The sequence below is a fragment of the Melopsittacus undulatus genome, chromosome Z, assembly GCF_012275295.1.
Source record: "Melopsittacus undulatus isolate bMelUnd1 chromosome Z, bMelUnd1.mat.Z, whole genome shotgun sequence".
NCBI lineage: Eukaryota > Metazoa > Chordata > Aves > Psittaciformes > Psittaculidae > Melopsittacus > Melopsittacus undulatus.
The window spans coordinates 14,347,425-14,368,349 of NC_047557.1; the positions used below are offsets into that span (position 1 = coordinate 14,347,425).

Sequence of the window (20,925 nt, forward strand, 5' to 3'; positions counted from 1 at the left end):
CAGTTCTGTGATAAAATGTTACTTCTCAAGGCACTTGAATACAAATCCAACCATTTACAAATTCAAGCTACAAGATGAATGCTCTTAAAACGGTGTCAAGTCACAGATGTAAATGACATAAGTTGATTTACCCATCACTTCTTCAACCATGTAACTGAAATGCTCCAAATATTGACTGACCATTTATTGTAAACAGCAATAATACATTAGTATTTAGAGAGGGTGCTGACCTGTTTTTGAGCAGTGTAACTATTTTGCTTCTCCACAGGGCCGTTTTTCAATGCTTTCTCCCTGGCATGATCTGCCACCAGGTTCTGGTGTAGGATTATTACACTGACGAGTTCGAGTGCTTTCTCCATTGATGCAGGCAGACCAGGAACTCCAACAGCTCCATCCTCCATCAGTGACAACTGTTAGACACCATACTAGGATTAGTCCAACATCTCTTTTTCTTCTGTGCAGTGACAGAAATATTAATTACAACTTTTTACTTTGCAATTTTGAAGGTGGGCAAGGCATGACTGAAGTCAGTTATTCTCAGTTATGGTGACTGCAGATCATTGCAGCCCCCAGCATACAACCCATCGCATAGATATGGCTTTTGAAATTGCCCTTGTCAATGGCACTGCTTAGAAGCCCAGAGATTTCAACATCTTTGTCTCCTTAGGAAGCTGCTTGAAAATCAAGTTCTAAGGTCTGTTTTGTGCACCTGTGCTTGCAAAAACTTGGCTGCTGAGACTGAATTTACAGCATAATAATTTTTTTTTACAATGTCAGTTATGGAACTGCATTCATCTCCCTCTTCCCCCTTCTGGACCAATCTAATATTAAGCTAGGACAGTAATGTGATCATATGCTAGCAAACACATATGCTTTTGCATGAAACTGAAGGCAAATAGCTTATGACATAGTGAGACTGCTTTTGCCTGAAATCGGTTTACCATTACTGCACCACCCATCCGTAATCCTCTTGTTAACGTAAATGAACTTGGGGTATCATTCCAAGATACAACAATGCATGTGGGACAATGAACTCTAAATTAGTAACTTACACTATCTTCCACACCATATATCCATGAGATTTGACAGTAGTAGGTATAAGTAGGCGTAATAGCGTAATAGCAGCAGAACTAAGACATCTTTCTATCCTTATGAAGACTCATTTTGACATTGTTCACAATGACAAAAATGTTCATTTTAGTGTGCCTGGATTATTTACTAACCTCTAATTAATGTAGATTTGGGAATCTGACAAGCAATTCCCTTAAAGTAGCTTGAGCACATGCATGTACAGGATCCATCTACTAGCACAGGGGTGCCTCCATTTTTGCAGGGTTCACATTTGCACACACTGTATTCAGTAATGTAGTCTTCTATTGCTCTTTCCAAATTTTGTTTCTTTAAATATGCATTTCTCATCTTAACTGGAACAAGTGTATGTATCGGAGAAGGCTGTAGAAAAAAAGAGCCCAAGCATACAGACTTTTCTGAAGCCTTGAATACTTTTGATATTCCTTCCATCACTAACGTAAGGAAGAAAATGTTAAGATGAAAAAAACACCTGAAAGTGCACAGTAAACTTGGAGTCTAACTTCCATCTTAGAACAAAAGCTTCAAAACTGTAAGAACTACAGCTCTAATGAAATTTTACTTACCCGTTGCTGTATCACTACCGGAGCATCAACTAAGGACTTAGCCCACTCTATGTAATCCTTTACATCAATGGGTTTGGATCTTCGCAGTAACATTTCTTTTATCTTAACTGAAAAGTCAATCTTCCCTCCATCAACTAACGAGACTATATCATCTATGACAAAATCATCCTTCAATGATGCTGTAGAAAGAAGAGGGAATGAAGATGAAAGTTTACTGCCCATGCATCTTGAAGAGTAGTTATCTTTTTAGTGCAACCAGTCCATCTCTATAAAATGACTGTAGAGAGAAGAGCCCTTAGCTCATCATGAGTTGTGATGGAATTCAGTCTTTCTTTACTCATACTTCTTACGTGGGAGAAATCTTTTATTTTGCAATTAGATTAGACAATCCTATATCTGAAAGGAAAGGATAGGGCAAAATGAGAGACATTATGGAGATCATAGCCATTTTATAACAAGCCAAAGATAATACGAGGAGCATCACTGTATCACCTGAGCTGAATCAGAACAAGGCAGGAATTAGAATAGTAGGAACTTTTGCTTCATAACTAGGGCTCTAGGCCAAATACTGGAGAATCTACAAGCTTCTGGCATTGACTGAGACCTGTTTGCCTGTTCAGTGTGTGTCTGTGTAAGGCAACTGCAGATAAGAGGATCCAAGGTCTGATTGCTGGGTAGGCTGAGCACCTGAGGGCAGATACTGGAAACATCTAGAGTGTGTGTTGGTGTGCATCAGGTGGTCTGTGCCAGCAATGGGAGTGGAGCTGTATGCCATGGGGAATTGTATATCTGGGTGCCAGTAACAGCAGAGACTAAGGATTTGGCTGTTGGTTAAACTGAATGTCTAATGTCAGCTGCTGGAGGTATCTACTGTCTACGTACAGCCAGTACATCTCCTCTGGAGATGGCCTCTAGACGACTTTTCCAATGTCAACTATTCTGAGATTCTATGATATTTGCCACTAACAGCAGCACTGTGCTTCTGACTACCTTGATGTTTGTGGCCAGCAATGTGTATATGTGTTATAAAAGTGTGTTTGTGTGTACTGGGAACATGTACTCAGCCTGGCTTGAGCTGGGAGTGTAGAAATATGTGAGTCTCACTTCTACTCATCTGCTGGATTTGTCTTTTCACTGACAGCAATATCTACATAGATTATAAAAGCTAATATCTTCCCTTAAGCAAAAGATATAACGTAGAATAAGGATATACTTACACTCATCTTTCACATGAATCTTTTCACATTTACCACCATCAATATTAACATTGACATGTAAGTCTTCATATGCAGTCACGGCATCTAAGTGATAGCCAAGGCATCTTTTCACATCTTCTACAGTGATACCTGAAAGTGGAAATTATTAGGTGGTTAGAGGGATTGAATGACCATAAATAATGTGATATTCTTGGAGAATAAATTTCAGGGCTATTGGAAAAGTTTATGGCTTTCTTCTTCCCATTTATCTTCTGCTTTTTCCTCTTCCATGTAGTAAATGTGAGGATGATAGTATTTGAAGTACCTGAGCAAAGGCAAGTGAGATCTACAGTGAGTAGAAAAATATCAAAACCTTATAAAAATGGATTTATACTTTCCTTGATCTAGCTGGAAGCAGATGTGCCCTTAGGGACCACTCTTTACATATATTCAATTGGAATTTTGTCTTTTTTAGATGCTTATCATAAAAGATTAGGTTTATGTGCTATTTAATTTACTTCTTCTAGTATCTCTCTCCCACCTTCAAACACGCTTCTCCACTATTGTCCCCATAAAGCTAATAAGGCCACTAATTTCTTACAAGTACTCTGTTCCCTTAAATTCTAATCCTCCCCTGTCTACTGCCTCCAACACATTTGTATTTATCAGACTCAAACATATCACCTGCAGCTTCACTTTTGGGTTCAGAAAGACTAGCACTTAAGATTGATACTTAAAAAAAAAAGCAAGTACTTATTTTCTGATCTTCAAAATCATCATGAGAATTGCCTTTTCTAACTTTTTTCCACTCTGGACCACTTTAATCCATCACAAATCCACATATATCTGAACTGCACATAAGGGATGATTAAACTGCTACTTTCCTATCTTAACCAGAAAATAGAAAAATCCAGTGTGATTGTTAAAGTCTATAAAACAGTTTCAACACACTATGTGATTTCTAGGAAGTTCCCTATCTCTTTGCCACCACCAAACTTAAAAGTTATCTTACTGAAAGAAGGTACCAACTAGCAAAATATATTTAAAGTTTAGGCAGATTTTCTGGGCACCGGGAATCTCTTGTGAATCATGTCACACCAATTAGTACTGATAATATTTTGGGTATGTCTAAGTTCTAGTTTATTTTTTGGTTTTGCTTTTTTAATTTTTTTTCTGTTAAAGACTCTAAATACAGATTTCAAATAATTCTGGAGGTTACAAAGACTGTCATCTCCTTTGAACTCATAATTCTGTAATGTCACTGGTATGCGACAAGCACCACACACTGAACTGTGCTGTTCCCAGTAATGCTCCATGGACACAAATTTATCCTCATACATTTCTTTGCATGACTGGATACTTGGTGATAAACTGCATACCATAGCAAAGCCAACAGAATGCGTACCTATTCGAGACATAGCATATTTATCCAGAATGTAAACAAGTTCGTATTTTCCTCCTATAGTTCCAGAGACTGCATAGTGAGTTCCATAATCTTCTAGAAATTTGAAGTATTCCCCCTTATTGTATTCAGAAGGAAGAAAGTTTAGATCATCAAGGAAACTATCTGTGAGACGGACATCACGACTTCGCATTTGGAATCTTCCAAGCTGAATCTTTCCTTTTACATGCAGAAAGGTCTGGTTCTGAATGTAAGGAGAAGAAAGTGGATGAGAGCGCCATTCTGGTATGCAGCACAGCAGGAATATCTGTTCTTTTTTACTTATAATGAAACTGCTGAACTTTCAAACATGCAATTTAATCTAGCACTTTGGAACAAGGACAAACTTGTTTAATTCAAATTAAAAGTTCACAGATTCAAATTGAGCAAGCAGAAGGAGATTTCATTTGTTTCTGTTCTTCCAGTTTTTCAGAACTTCCACTTTACTTATTTCAGTAAATCCTATGTGATCAATTCAACAACAAGGTCTTTTCTTTAAGTACAATATCTACCTTTCTGACTTTTGTAACACTGAAAATTAATTCCATATGGCTCACTAGATAACAGAAGCTACCCACTGAGGTCAGCTGGAGTTTTGTCTTTGTTTATAGTCAGAGTATTAAGTTCTCTCTTTTTTGGATCACTTCTCTGTTATTCTCAGACTGTCAGAAGAAAGCCCACAGCTCCAATTAAAACCAAAACCCCCCAAAAGTAACATTATAAAATGAAAATTAATCAAGAAAAAAATCCTTGAAGTGTTTGACCCATGCATACATTCTAAGTCTAGGTATAGTGACTGATATTTTTATAAATTACACTGCAGATAGTTTTATATTATAATCTAAACTAGGACCTAGCTGCTGCCCATAACACATGGCAGTTTGTGAAATCGTTGCCCTGAAGACTTTGAGGAAACACATGCCTTCCAATTCCCAGTATCTGCAGCACTTCAGTGACTTGCTAAACAAGGGTGCTTAATAGGTGGCCCTTAAAAGGGATTTAGGAGCAGACCATCACATTATCTGGCACCATTTAAAGATTTTAAACTGTTTGCTCAGATGTTGCTTCAGAATTGCAGGAATCTTCAAGCATCTAAATCTCTGCAAGGAAACTTTTGTAGGTGAAAATATTCCTGCCATCCAGCTTGTATAAAATTGCCTTTCTCCAAGCTGGACATCCCTGAACTGCTCCTGGCTTTAACTCACAGGTGAGCCCTGGAGGGTTCTTGGCCAGAGACTGCCAGCCCACTAACTTGCAGCAGCGTTGAGTTTATGGTGATAGACCTCTGCCGGTGACAGATTGTGACTCATTTTCTGAACTGATCTCCGAGCAAGAATTTGAAGCCAGAAGGCCTATAATAAGCCACTACTCTATGAAAAGCCTATAATATATCCTGAACTATGAAATGTAGTGTCACTTTCTGTGTTCTCTGTCTGTTTGACCTCACTAGATTCTAAGGCTACTTCTCTGCCACTAAATTAAACTAAATTAAATGAGATAGGGCCTATCCTCTGTCTCAAAGGACAGGTAAGGCAGTACGGCTTTTCGGTAACTCCCAAATAGGCTTGCTTTTTCCAGACTGCATACTGAGAACATTTCCTTCCAACATGCTGCAGGGAACAACCAGATGGGCAATGCTTATGAAAGCACGAGCTAACAGACCAAAATCATGACAGTGTGCTAGATACATTTGGCCACATCTGAAATCTTAATCCTAGTATGGCCAGGATTTCCTTATTGTGAATAAATGACAGAAAATTATCAGGCAGATAGAAAGATTAATATTGTGTTATTCTAAACAGTACACATTTTACTGCTTGTAAAATAGTTACATTAAAACCTTTCATTTGATTAAACTTACCCTTTCTGTGGAGCTTTTCAGGATAGAACTTAAACTTGAATTCTTGTTGTAGTGATACTTGAAGTTTCCTTCTGAACTACTTTTGTTACTTCCTTCAGTAGGTATGTATTTCATAGACAGGTCAGCATTAAAGTGTGAGGTTTTTTCTATGTAAACCTCTCGTAACATTTTTACACGATCATGGTAGAACTCAGATGTGAAGGATTTGTCTGCTTTTGTCTTAGAAAATATAATTACAAGGTTGTATGAGAGAACACACCAGGCAGTAACAGAAAATCTACACAGCACTTTAAAGTGATGTTTTACATAGCTTAGCAATACATTTTTCTTTTTAAAACAAAACAAATTGAAATACAAATCACTCCCCAAATCACTTCCTCTTAATCAGTTCAGTCATTCCAAAGTGAACAGAAAACTGCAGTGACAGTATTTCAGTGAGTGTTAAATCTCAACATATAACACTGTCAAAGTAATTTATGTGTCAACTTTTCCTTTACATGTAATAGTACTCTCCAGCTCTTTCCTAGAGCACAGAAAAGAACTGCTAATATGTCCCAATATTTGAAATTAATCAGGATTATGATTTTGCATTTTTTTTTTACAGTGGACAATAGCTAATTCAGAATACATATTTCAGTGTTGTTTATTTTTGTATGCTTTGGTAGCACAGAGTTTTAGTAACTGAAAATAGTCACTCATCAAAATCAAATAAGAGCAATGATCTCTGGGTCAGATTTATTAATTCTGGGCATGACTTGTATAAAATTGTAATTTATCTATGAAGTATCTACTTACAGTGATAGGCAAAGCATTTGGTAAGCAAAATAATGCTTTGATTTTTTGAAATGAATGTGACATTGATACTTCTAAGATCATCAATATTTTAGGCATTCGTACCTCACTGAAAGTCATAGTCTGAATCTCAAAAGACTATTAGATTTTTTCTTTTTTTTTTTTTCAGTAGGACAGAGAAAGTCATTGCTGATTTCAAAACTCAAGTGGGACCAGAGTATCAATGTTATTCCTGTCTTTATATCATTGTCTTTTGTGTGCCATTGAAAAAATGCACTGCTGCTCTACCCAGTACATCTCCCATTCTTCTCATCCTCTCACACTGCAAACTTTCCAGAAAGATATTTGCATTTACTAGGCACAGGTACAGCAATGAACCTGTGGGAATTTATCTGTCACAAGTGAGCTTAACTGCTAAAACAAATGATAACATAACCTGTTTCCCTCTGGACTTCGTCAAACAAAAGCTTGGTGCTAAAAAGCTGCTGCTGTCAAACTGAAGAGATATGCCAAGTCATAGCATCATGGAATCATACAATAGTTAGGGTTGGAAAGGACCTTAAGATCATCTAATTCCAACCCCCCCTGCCATAGACAGGGACACCTCACACTAAACCATATCACCCAAGGCTTCATCCAGCCTGGCCTTGAACACTGCCAGGGATGGAGCATTCACATGGAGCACAACCTCCCTGGGCAACCCATTCCAGTACCTCACCACCCGAACAGGAAAGAATTTCTTCCTTATATCCAGTCTAAACCTCTTCTGTTTAAGTTTCAACCCATTACCCCTTGTCCTATCACTACAGTCCCTAATGAAGAGTCCCTCACCAGCAACCCTGTAGGGTTCAAATACTGGAAGACTGCTATGAGGTCTCCACACAGCCTTCTCTTCTCCAGGCTGAACAGACCCAACCTTCTCAGCCTGTCTTCATATGGGAGGTGCTCCAGTCCCCTGATCATCCTCATGGCCCTCCTCTGGACTTGTTCTAACAGTTCCATGTCCTTTTTATGTTGAGGACACCAGAACTGCACATAGTACTCCAAGTGAGGTCTCACAAGAGCAGAGTAGAGGGGCAGGATCACCTCCTTTGACCTGCTGGTCACACTTCTTTTGATGCAGCCCAGGATATGGTTGGCTTTCTGGGCTGTAAGCACACACTGAAGCTGGCTCATATTCATTTTCTCATCCACCAACACTCCCAAGTCCTTCTCTGCAGGGCTGCTCTGAATTTCCTTTTTGCCCAACCTGTGGCTCTGCCTGGGATTGCTCTGACCCAGGTGTAGGACCTTACACTTGACATGGTTAAACTTCACGAGGTTGGCATCAGCCCACCTCACAAGTGTGTCAAGGTCCCTCTGGATGGCATTCCTTCCCTCTAGCGTATCAACTGAACCACACAGCTTGGTGTCACCAGCAGACTTGCTGAGGGCACACTCAATCCCACTGTCCATGTCACTGACAAAGATGTTAAACAAGACCGGTCCCAACACTGATCCCTGACGGGCACCACTCGTTACTGATCTCCAGCCAGACATTGAACAGTTGACCACAACTCTTTGAGTGCGACCATCCAGCCAGTTCTTTATCCACTGAGTGGTCCACCTATCAAATTGATGATACTGCAATTTAGAGACAAGGATGTCGTGTGGGACAGTGTTGAATGCTTTGCACCAGCCCAGGTAGATGACGTCAACTGCTCCACCCCTGTCTATCAGTTCTGTAGCCCCGTCATAGAAGGCCACTAAATTGGTCAGGCAGGTCTTCCTTTTAGTAAAGCCATGCTGGCTGTCACCAAGCACCTTGTTGTTTTTTCATGTGCCTTAGCATGCCTTCAGCAGAATCTGCTCCAAGATTTTGACAGGCACAGAGGTGAGACTGACTGGTCTGTAATTCCCTGGGTCATCCATTTTCCCCTTCTTGAAAATGGGGGTTATATTTCCCTTTTTCCAGTTGTCAGGAACTTCACCTGACTGCCATGATTTGTCAAATATGATGGCCAGTGGCTTTGCAACTTCATTCGCCAGCTCCTTCAGGAAGCGGGGATGGATTTCATCAGGTCCTATGCAGTTGTGTACATTCAGGTTCTTAAGATGGTTTCGAACCAGATCCTCATGTACAGTGGGCCCAAGGTCTAGGTTTTCACAGTGCCTGTGTCCACCTTCCAAGACTTGCGTGGTGTGGTCAGAGCCTTTGCCAGTGAAGACCGAGGCAAAGAAGCCATTCAGAACCTCAGCCTTCTCCAAATCCTGTGTAGCCAGTTCTCCCGAAAGCTTCCAGAGGGGGCCTACATTGTCCCTAGTCTGTTTTTTAGCTGCTACATACCTATAAAATCCCTACCTGTTATCTTTAACATCTCTAGCCAAGTTTAGCTCCAATTGGGCCTTAGCTTTCCTAACTTGGTCCCTGAATTCCCAGACAACATTCCTGTATTCATCCCAGGCCACCTGTCCTTGCATCTACCTTTTATAAGCCTCTTTTTTCCTGTGAATTTTTCTCAGCAGCTCTTTATCCATCCAAGGAGGTCTCTTGGCCCTCCTGCTGCACTTCCTTCTAGTTGGGATGCAACATTCCTGAGATTGTAGCAGGTGATCCTTGAATATTAACCAAGAGTCTTGGGCCCCCCTGCTGTCTAGGGCTATATCCCATGGTACCTTGCTAAGCAGGCTCCTGAAGAGGCCAAAGTCTGCTCTCTTGAAGTCCAGGGCAGTGAGCTTGCTGCACGCTCTTCTCACTGTCCTGAGGACCTCGAATTTGACCATCTTGTGATCACTGCATCCCAGACTTCCCCTGGAGAGTCACATTTCCAAAGAGCCCTTCCCTGTTGGTGAGCACGAGGTCAAGCAGGGCACCTCTCCTCGTCGGCTCCTTTATTGCTTGCAGAGAGAAGTTGTTTTCCACACAATCGAGAAACATCCTGGATTGCTTGTGCCGGCCTGTACCGTCGCTCGAACAGATCACAGAATCACAGAATCCCAAGGGTTGGAAGGGACCTCGAAAGATCATCCAGTCCACCCCCCCTGCAAGAGCAGAGTAACCTAGAGTACATCACACAGGAACTTGTCCAGGTGGGCCTTGAATATCTCCAACACAGGAGACTCCACAACCCCCCTGGGCAACCTGTTCCAGTGCTCTGTCACTCTTACAGTAAAGAAGTTCTTCCTGATGTTAACGTGGAACCTCCTATGCTTCAGTTTACACCCATTGCCCCTTGTCCTGCCACTGGATATCACTGAAAAAAGCCAAGCTCCATCATCCTGACACCCACCCTTTACATATTTGTAAACACTGATGAGGTCACCCCTCAGTCTCTTCTTCTCCAAGCTAAAGAGACCCAGCTCCCTCAGCCTCTCCTCATAAGGGAGGTGTTCTACTCCCTTAATCATCTTTGTGGCTCTGTGCTGGATTCTTTCAAGCAATTCCCTGTCCTTCTTGAACTGAGGGGCCCAGAACTGGATGCAATATTCCAGATGCGGCCTCACCAAGGCAGAGTAGAGGGGGAGGAGAACTTCTCTTGCCCTACTAACCACAGTCTTTCTAATGCACCCTAGAATGCATTTGCCAGATGTCAGGGTGGTTGAAGTCCCCCATGAGAACAAGGGCCTGTGAGTGTGAGGCTTTTTCTATTTGTCTGTAGAGTTCTTCATCCACAGGTTCCTCTTGATCAGGCGGTCTGTAACATATCCCCACAGTAATGTCTCCCATCACCGATTTCCCCTTAACCCTGACCCACAAACTTTCTGTTAACTGATCACCTGTCTCCAGAGAGAGTTCCATACTCTCCAGCCTATCCCTAACAAAAAGGGCAACTCCCCCTCCCCTCCTACTTGGCCTGTATTTTCTAAAAACCCTGTAACCTTCCATTCCAACGCTCCAGTCAAAGGAGCCATCCCACCATGTTTCTGTGATGTCTATTATATCATAGTCCTGTAGATATGCCCACATCTCTAATTCCTCTTGTTTGTTTCCCATGCTACGGGCATTTGTATAGAGGCATCTGAGCTGAGCTCCAAATGAAGCCAGCTCATTGGCTAGAGTGGCTAGAATATCACTACATTGCTCCAAGTATTTATTATAGGTGCTAGCAACTGACTGGGTGTGTTGGGATGGAATGATGCCCCCCTCCCCCAACACATCTAGTTTAAAGCATCCTTGACAAGTCTGGCAAGCCTCCCAGCAAAACTACTCTTCCACAGTCTTCGAGGTGGATTTTAGGATTCAGCATTCAGTTAAGCACATCCTAGTTTGCATGGAAGGACTTAGACTTACATCATAGATAAGAACACCCACATTCCATGGCTTGCGGTAGTAAGTCCGTGTATTTCCATCACGCACTCTTTCACAAAGACCATTGAAAAAGTCATTGTCAAATGGTGTGGCCATTGGCTGCATTCCTAAAATATTGATTCTACAAGAGAAATACAGGAAATATTATGCTTCTGAAAGATGTCAGGACCCATAGCCTGTAGACAATTGTATTGTGACTGAAAAAGTCAGATTCTATGAGGAATGGAGACTATAGCTATGGTATAGTCTCCATTCCTGGATATTGGTTCATTCACACAGCAGCTTGCCTTGTCTCGTGGTCCTCTTATTGCATAGTGGAGATAACAATGCATCCTTTGTGAAGCACTTTGAAGGATTTACAAAGCTCTTACTTTTTGAAGACTTTGTATGAGACATAAACAAATAAACAAATAAAAGATAGATATTAAATGTCAAACACAATGAGAACCTGATAAATAAAAGGAGGTAAAACCATTTCTTTTTGACCAATGCATTTGTGATGAAGCATTCCTTATAGGTGTAAAAGGGATATTCCAACATCTATTTTTAACCTGGTTTGTTTTTTTTTTCCATAACTTGTACTAGGTTGTTTTCAGGTAGGAACTTTCATATTAAGTGTGTACAACATCCATCGAATCTGTAGAAGGAATATACAACTATTTGTAGCACTGTGTTTTCTCACAGGGTGTGACCTGGTGGAATAATAGTATTCTCTGGAACAGAGGAGAGATAATCTGAACCTTTACAGAAACAGAGAAGTGAGCATTTTGGCTGTATGCTTCTATGCATCTACATACCGATGTACAAGAGATAATTAAAAACCCCCAACTGCTCCTTGGAGGATTCTGTTTCATTCTTCTGACCTTCTATATCTGTTTTATAGATTGGAATCTCTTCAGCAGGTCCAACATTTATATCTGATACATGTCAGTATATTTATCTGAGAGTAGAAAGCAGTTATAAATTCAACAAAGTCACCACCATTACAACTGCATATCCATATAACATTTTCTCATGGAATATTTTAGTAATAGATTATAATAAAAATAATAAAGAAGCTACTTCTAAAAATGCCCAACCACCTGGCTTTCTTCTCTATGCTACAAGGACAGAATTTTTGCTTTTGTGCCGTAACATAGGGTATGTCCTTTTAATTTAAACACAAGGTGGTGCTGTAGTATACTTTTATTTTCATCTGTTCCCCTTCAGCTAGCTGCTTCTTGGCTCTATTTGTAGATAAATAGTATGTCACACTTCCTTTTGTGTGAAACTAAAGAAATCCAGCAGCATTTGAGAATATAAAGATTCATTCTCTACTTATATTAGTGGTGAAAACTCCTGTAAACAACGAATATCTGGGAAATGGAGAATGTAGCACTGGAAAAAAGCTGCACCCAGAGTATTGTTATAGTAAGGCATCCCATTGTATAAATAATCAAGATAAATTTTCTCCCTTTTAGACATGCATGTTAGTAAAGTACTTGAGAATGACTGATTCATTATGAAAACTCACTTGAAACATATCTTATTATCTATAAATGTTACATTTAAATAATGAGTATTTTGAGTATATTCATGTAACATCTACATATGGTTCTATATAGTAACATAATAATTGATTTAAACTGTCTGTATAATATTTTATCCTCTCCAAGTGTACAAAATAAAACAGTACTTAGGTGTTTGTTCAAAGCTACATAACATTTCTGAATAAAATATGAACATGATTCAGATTCCACTTTTGGGAATGTCACTGTGGCCCTGTGTTTTTAGCTGTCTTTGATATCAGTCCTAGACTTTTCACAAGGCCCAATGCTACTTTTTCCTATTTACCCTTGCCCTGCAGTCCTGCCAACTTCAGACACATCAATATCATGGTTACGGCATGGTGATCGTGGGTCTGATTCACAGTTATCTTCATCAGAAAAGTCTCCACAGTCATTATCTACATTACACACAAGTCGTCGCTTGATACATCGACCTAATCAGAGAATAAAACGTTGAATGAATGTATTTTTCTTTCCCAAGATGGACTATAAAAAGTTTCCCTGTTACTCTTTATTGAGATCTTCCTCTTTGCATGTTTCTATTATTGTTATGAGGAACTCACTGAGCATATTTTCTTTTTTTTGTCTAATGTATCACTTTTCAAATTTATATCTTACATTGACTCTAGAGGCATTCTGGTCTCCAGCTAGTATACATGATACCAATTTGGTCAGTAAACTTCCCTACCCATTTTATGACTGTTTCTTCAGTCCTAGTTTTTCCCAGTGGTTTTTCAGAAAACATAGTGATTCTGTAGCAGAAGGAACAGCTATGCTTGAAGAAAGGACACTCACAGTATGGTTAGCCTTTAAACATGGACTAGTAATTACAGGAGAATTTAAACTAGATACAAATTGTAATGGGAGATAAGAGGAAAATGCTCCTTCTCTAGAACTATTCCTGATGTGGTTTTGGAGTTGTGGCATTGCAACCTACCTGTCTATGGACTGCCTTTAAACCCTAGAAATAAGGCACTGCTTCAGAAGATTATCTACAACTAGAAAAGCAAGGAAGCATATCTCTCTTATTGTGTATGCATTTTGTCTTCAACAGAAATAGATTTAACTTCATGGTTTCCTGAGTTATTGCATAACTCACTAAGGCATGAAAACAAAACTTACCAGAATTGCACTGAAAGTCAGTACCACAGTCTGATTCTGGCTCTTCAGGACAAGCTTGGCTGGTTTTACAGCTTTGTGTATCTCCTAAGGTCTCCAAGCATGGTTTTCCACCAAACTGTCCAAATCTTTCAATGCTTCTAGATCGAAACTTGAAAGAAAAATAACACTATTAACATTGCTTAGAGAGAAAAGAAAACTAGCAGAACTGTAAGATTTTCAGCTGAACTCAGAACTTTTCAAAATGAAGCATCCTTAGTGAAATTTCTACTTGAAAATCCATAGGCACTGTTCATGCATAAAGAAGTGTAGGGAAACATTTAATTAATATCTTAGCAAGAATGTAGAAGTGCTTGGTTTTCACTGTATTTTATTTCACTATTTTCATTACTTTCAATCCAGGGAGGACAAACACTATAAATATTTTGTATGCTTTCAAGTCTCTAATTTTTTTAAAGTCATAAGAAGAACTTTACTAAGAAAATAAAAAACTGCTTTGAAAAAAAAATTGTTTCCTATTTAAAAAGTAAAAATGTATTAAAAAGTAATGCTCATAATAGAAACATCAATATGGCCAAAATAGATAATTTCTATCTACAAAACATTTTGAATCAGAAGACTTCGCAAGTTTTGTACATCTGGATGCAGTCTTCTCTTTTATGGCTTACAGGTATGAAATAATCATCGGTTCCATCATATCATGAACATACAGCATTAAGAGCTGCAGTCTGGTATGTACCCAATAACCAAAAAGCAGACAGATAACATCCCTTTGGTTGTGGCTTTGGAACAAAGATTTCCAACTATAGCTTACCCTTTGATAGGTGCATGGGTCGCAGGACCCCCATGTGCTCCAGCTGCTCAGTTTACAGTCAATCGGAGACGGAGCATTCAGTTCTCTTATTCCCCTGTGGAAAGTTTTTCCTGAAGAGCTGACAAAAAAAAACATTCCAGCACAGTCTTTGGGCAGTACACTAAAATCACATGTCAGTTTGTATTTAAGCCATAGACCGATATTTTGAAGCATCTTCAGGATGTTTTCTGCTTTACTTTCATAGCAGTACTTGGTACTTAGATGTATAAACAGCTGCCTAATATTAAAATCTTTAGTGGTTTAAAATTACATTACAAAATCTTTGAAGACTTAATAAGCCAGCTCTTTTCCCCTTTTTTAGATATTTGCGTGTAACTCATGCTCTTCTGGTGGGTCATGTTATTGAAGAGGACCAAACAATAATACACAGAGAACATCTGCAGTTCCCTTATTCAGACAGTGTCAGTATTCCCCATGCTTAAAGCTGAAGACAAAAACACAGCAGCACATCTCAAATAGATGTAGCACTTCAGTGCATGTCTTTGTCATTTTTTAGTGTATTAAACTTAATGGAGTTGCCCTTATGCCTAGATAAAAGCTTAATTGCTTTCCTGAGATGAAAGAAGCCTCATAAATAAAAGTATTATTTGCTAATAAGCTAACTTATATAGTTGGAAAAACCAGATAGATGTTTAGCTACCTAAGTATTCAACTTGCCAAGTTGTATACTTTGCCAGTTAGGCCGATATTTTCTGGAGTGACTATTTTGGTACTCAGTTTTAAATACCATGAAACTCCAGGCTCTCACTAAGTGAAAAGCCATCACTGCCATCACTCAGTGAAAAGCACCCACAGTTAGGCATTAAAAGCTTATTCACTGTGGGATGACTTATTAATTTTAAAAACCAAGGACAATAATTTAATGGAAACTTTATTTTCTCAGGTAACAATGCTGGGAAGCAGAGGAATGGATAGAATCATAGAATAGTTAGGGTTGGAAACGACCTTAAGATCATCTAATTCCAACCCCCCCTGCCATGGGCAGGGACACCTCACACTAAAACATGTCATGCAAGGCTTTGTCCAATCTGGCCTTGAACACCAACAAGGATGGAGCATTCACAACTTCCCTGGGCAACCCATTCCAGCACCTCACCACCCTAACAGTAAAGAATTTCTTCCTTATATCCAGTCTAAACCTCTGCCGTTTAAGTTTTAACCCACTACCCCTTGACCTGTGGAGAAGCATTGAAGTCTAACTTGCCCAGTTTGTTCTCTGTAATTTATTCCAATTTGGCCTTATGTGCTTAGTATTCATCCACTGTGAAGAAATAATCTTGCTGCACCCCTCCACATTAATGCTATTGCCTCTGCTTTACAATAGGACCTCTTTGCTGAGGCCAGCCGGTTGGCAGATCTGCAGCTCCTGCAGTGTGATGTATGGGCTTTCAGTGCAGGCAGGGCCTTGCCCCTCACTCTGACACCCTTCCCCCATACAAGTACATTAGGAGTCCAAAGAAATGAAATGTAACCTGATTCCACAAGATTGAGAAATTGGCAGTTTGGACAAGGAAGATATATATATACCAGTTGGTTCTGCTTCTTGGTGCCATTTATTGTATGTTCAGGTTACATAAGTAGTAAGCTGTTACTGAGATGATAAATTGACCTACGTTTATTTCCAGCTATTGAATCTTAAACAGTTCAGGGATCACAGGGTTGTTGTGCAACCTTGTATGTGCTCAGCTGACCTTGACTGGCTCTGATGTCTCAGAATTTCCACTGTCACACACACCAGCACTTAAATATGCACCACAGCTGCTGCTGTAAGTATTTGCATCATGCACTTCCACTGTTTTGCCTGCTGCTTCTAAACAACTCTCCTCCCAGAAGCCTCCTAACCTCAAGCCAGGGCCTGCAGTAAATGAATCCTTGACTGAAGATACTGCTTTTAACAGGTAGGATTACAAAAAAAAAAGGAAACAGCAAAAAGCACAAATATGCCCAATCTCCATGGACAGCAGAAATAAGAATGAAGAATTCTTTCCATACAACAGAAACCTCCAAAATCTTAGATGGGAGGGGAGCGTAAGGCTTTGCTGTGTGCTTGGCACCAGGAATTATGGTACCTTGTACAGGCACAACCTTGTGAAAAGTTGTTATTACACAGAATTCCATTCAAAAATTCTCTGATGTACTCTGAGCAGCTGAATCAATAATCCACTGGTTAGCAGCTGTAGAAAAAGTCCTTCACCTGTAAGCAGCTAATCTTACAAATACTTCAGCAGCACTACAGTTTACTATAACGTCTTAATAAGCAGGTAATGCTTTGAAAAGTTGCAGAACAGTATTCTATTACATGTTTTTCCACCATTTGGCACGACAGTAAAATCAGTGGAGGGAAGAAATGAAGATCTAACACTCTGGCAATTGGATGACAATCTGCTTGTTCCTTCCTGTACCTGCAAAAATAGGTGCATATGACCTTTTATTCTCCTTACTGATGTAGGACTGCAAACTTCTGAGTAACAACATCTAGTTTAGCTTGGGTTGAAGATTGACAGGTTATCCTTAAGATAGTATGAGTGGGAAGCCTTGCACAGTACACCTTGAAGATATATTGAGGCATGTAGTAGGGTTTCTGAAAGCAGATGAATATCTTATTCCTAGCAATTTGGTATTCAGGTACAGTAGAATTTTACATTGAAATGCATTTCTGAACTTTTAAATTATTAGCTTAAAAATGCAGCCAGTAAGAATGAGCCATGAACAGCAGTGTCTACAAGGAGTGCCTAAAGGAACAGGCTCAAGCTGGTACAGATCCTTAATAGTCTCCCAAAAGTTCCTATAAGTTATTGTTTTGAGTCTAAAATAAAAATTTAGGCAGGAAAAGCTGAGTTAAACTTTTCAATGTAAACTGAAATCTCACAATCAATTGTCTAGAAACTGGAGTTGAGAGTAGTCTTTGTGCTGACGTATAGGTGTACGGTTTTCAGTTAATCATAGCTGAATAACTTCTGCAATATTTATTGAGTGATGTACAAACATCCTTGGGCCCCCTCCAGCTGCAGATCCATCTTTAAGGTTTTGAATTTACTTGAGGTTAGAGAAGAATTAAAAATAAAACAAAACAAAATCAGAAAATCTCATTGTAAACAAGTCTTATGAACTCTTGAAACAACAACAATGCATCTGCTACCCAGGTTGATCTGGAAATTCAAACAGACATATATGATAAGAGAATTTTATTCAACATCATTGTTTAGAAAAGACAAAGATATTAGGGAAATTAGCAAGTTTTTCACTTCCATTTTAATCACAGGGAGAAAGGATTACTGAAAAATCATGCTAAACCAGGAGATACTAAATCACACAGTTTAAATAGGAGAGGCAGTAAAAGCAGTTCAACTACTGAAGAATGTCACTGAAAGTAGCAGTTTGGAGGAAGAACTTCAGAGACAAGCATGAAAATGGAAATACCTTCTCTGCTGTCTGTTATTTGAGGGATAAGTAAGTGCTCTGTCAAAAGGAAAAGCAGTACAGAAAACTGCTTGCACCTTGTCGTGGATGGCACAATATACTCTGTACACCCTCAGGTCACAGCTTTGGCGATTTGTTATTGAGTCATACTTCAAAATACAGAGCTGTTCAGTTCACCAGTTACAAAACAGATGACTCATGGAAAAAATTTTGGTTTGTCAGTTAGCACTGACCAAGAGAGAAGGCTTAGCTCTCTTAAATGTGGGGATGTGACAGAACCATGTGAGGGCATCATTTTTCTAACTGTGCTAGCATCATCATGAAATTTTGGTATGATGTGAAGTCAGGCTGCTGGCCCATGTTGCCTGCTGTTTACTCTCTATAATAACCTTATCTTCTGGCTAAACTGTTTCTGAATATATCAAACCTGTGCTTTAACTGGATATGAATGCCAACTTACTGATAACCATCAAAACATAAGGAGGCCTAGAGACATGTGCAAGAGGCAATACTTGGTTGTTCAGCTAGTAGTCACATGTCATCACAAAGTGCTTCACATACTGCAATTTAAGTCTTAAAGCGGATGAATATCCACTTATTCTTGACATATATATGAGACTCATGTTCTTTCACTACTCAGTACTGATCTTTCTAATAAATGACATATAGTTCTGGTAGTGTAGCTCTTCAGATGTTTTCACATGATATTTTTGTAGGGACTAACCAGTTAGTTCTCCTACTAGTGATACAGTGAAAAAACAAAGGATATATTTCCAAAGAATTAGTAATAGGCAGTCTAGGAGACTTTAAATAGGAGTAGAAATACTGTCAACATAAAACTATGCATTTTCAGAAAGAAACCATTTGAGATTATATTTTCACACTCAGCATTCAATAGAGAGCAGTTGACTGAGCACCACCTCCCTCCAGAACATGACTTCAGCTGCTATCAGTTGATTTCTTTGTACCACATACACCAAAACCAGATGGATAAACCATTTTTTATTTGACTCCTTGAAATATAGCAAGTAGTTTACCTCCCCACATATTTTTTTTTTTTTTTGTTAACTGAGCAAGCTACCATTAGAAGTATCTGAATTGGAGGTTTACGCTTTGTGTTGAAGAAACAGAGCAGTATAAACATCTGCAGAAAATGAAACACACTTACCTTCTGCTTTCCCCCCACAATGAAGCGGCCAACTCTAAATTGCATAGTATGGATATAAGTTGCAGGGTAACATGCATGATTCTCATTTTGTAGCTGAACAGACAAAAATTGCCATGACTGAATTTGTAATTTATTTGTTCCTTTTGTTATTTATTACCAAGAGAACAAACAAAACACAGTGTGCACTGAAGACTGCCAGTTACTGGACGAAACTGACTTACGGTAAGTGCTCTAAAGTCCACTTTTCAGAAAATTCCACTTCTTCCTACATGGAGACTGAGAAATAGCATAAAGTAGCTTCAAGATTAAAAATAAACCATTTTGTTTACTAGTACTTTTTAATAAGGGAAAGATATTTTCTATTAAATCAGAGAACAGTTAACTGCCTAGTAAAAAAGCAGTCATAGCAGTGACTCATGTAAGGAACAAATAGTTCCTAAAGCAGAACTGTTTACAAGAGCAAGTTCAGGGTCTAGCATTTTTGGAATCCTCATTTGGAGTGTTAGAGGAATAATCTCCCAAGATTCCTTTTTTCCTCCCAGCTAATGTAAAAAAAACAACACAATTTTTTTTTGTCATTATGAGGGAGTCTAAAACTCTTCAAGCTTTCACTTGCCACCAAAACCCAAAACCACAAGTAACTCTTCTGAGCGAAATTCCTGTTCAGTAGTTTTCTGTAATCCAGATTTAAGGCATAATGTGTTGGACACAGTCACAACACAGAAATAACTCATAAATAACCTGCTGTTTAGCAAGTAATAAGTATCTGCATGCAAGCTTAAAAAAATAATAAAAAAATTTTCTAGTATAAGAACATTCCAAATTACCATGGATAAGAAAAGTTTTATTTTCTTCTGTTCCCTCATTTTTGAGGCAGGGAGAGGGGATGGTGTGGAATAGTGCAGGCAATTTTCCCCCCTTTTGACTCCTTATTTTTGGATAATTTCATTTACAGCAACTTAAATCTGATGCAACCTCACTGAAGTTTGATGAGCCCAGTTGCACTGAACTAATTTGTTGAGCAATAATGCAAGAGACAGACACTTGTAATGTTGTAACGTTTCATCATACCTGCCTCAATGGAAGCTATAGGTACACTACCACAGCTCATGGCTTTTTAAGACAGAGACAAAAATCAGAGTAAACATCTATTCAAACTAAGCCTGCAGAGCAGCAAGCATCTTTGGCCAGCTTGTAAGAGGTTCTGCTAAACAGCTCTTAGAGATCACCCTGACAGCTATTTCAAACTCCAGCATAGATGGACTGTTAATTTTAGCTGGACAAGCAAGTGGTCATTTAGATGTTTAACTCGAATACTGGTAAACATACTCCTTTACTCAAGCACGAAGACAGACAATCTTGTTGCCTTGCAGAGGGAGGGGAAAAAAAACCCCAACAAAAAACAGGAAAAAGGGAAATCAACAATTCTCTGTGAAGCACCATAAGGCCTGTATTTCAAGCTGGATATCAACTCCTTTCCAACTAATTGTTTTCAATCTGTTAACCATACAAATCAAAGAGCATTAGAAGTAAGCAACTATGCAGCCATTGTATTTAATTCAGT

General features: G+C 39.1%; 1 protein-coding gene across 1 annotated transcript; it reads right to left on the bottom strand.

Annotated features, from left to right (window-relative positions):
* Nucleotides 1–249: 249 nt before the first annotated feature.
* On the bottom strand, nt 250–19,456 carry C9 (complement C9). Its single transcript, XM_013129738.3, has 11 exons — nt 19,362–19,456; nt 14,714–14,831; nt 13,903–14,050; nt 13,067–13,214; nt 11,216–11,354; nt 6,154–6,372; nt 4,257–4,497; nt 2,873–3,001; nt 1,656–1,834; nt 1,224–1,452; nt 250–410 (listed from the first exon to the last, which is right to left on the bottom strand). The coding sequence occupies exons 1-11, from the start codon at nt 19,445–19,447 to the stop codon at nt 250–252; spliced, it is 1,797 nt and encodes a 598-aa protein (XP_012985192.2). The 5' UTR covers nt 19,448–19,456.
* Nucleotides 19,457–20,925: the final 1,469 nt, after the last annotated feature.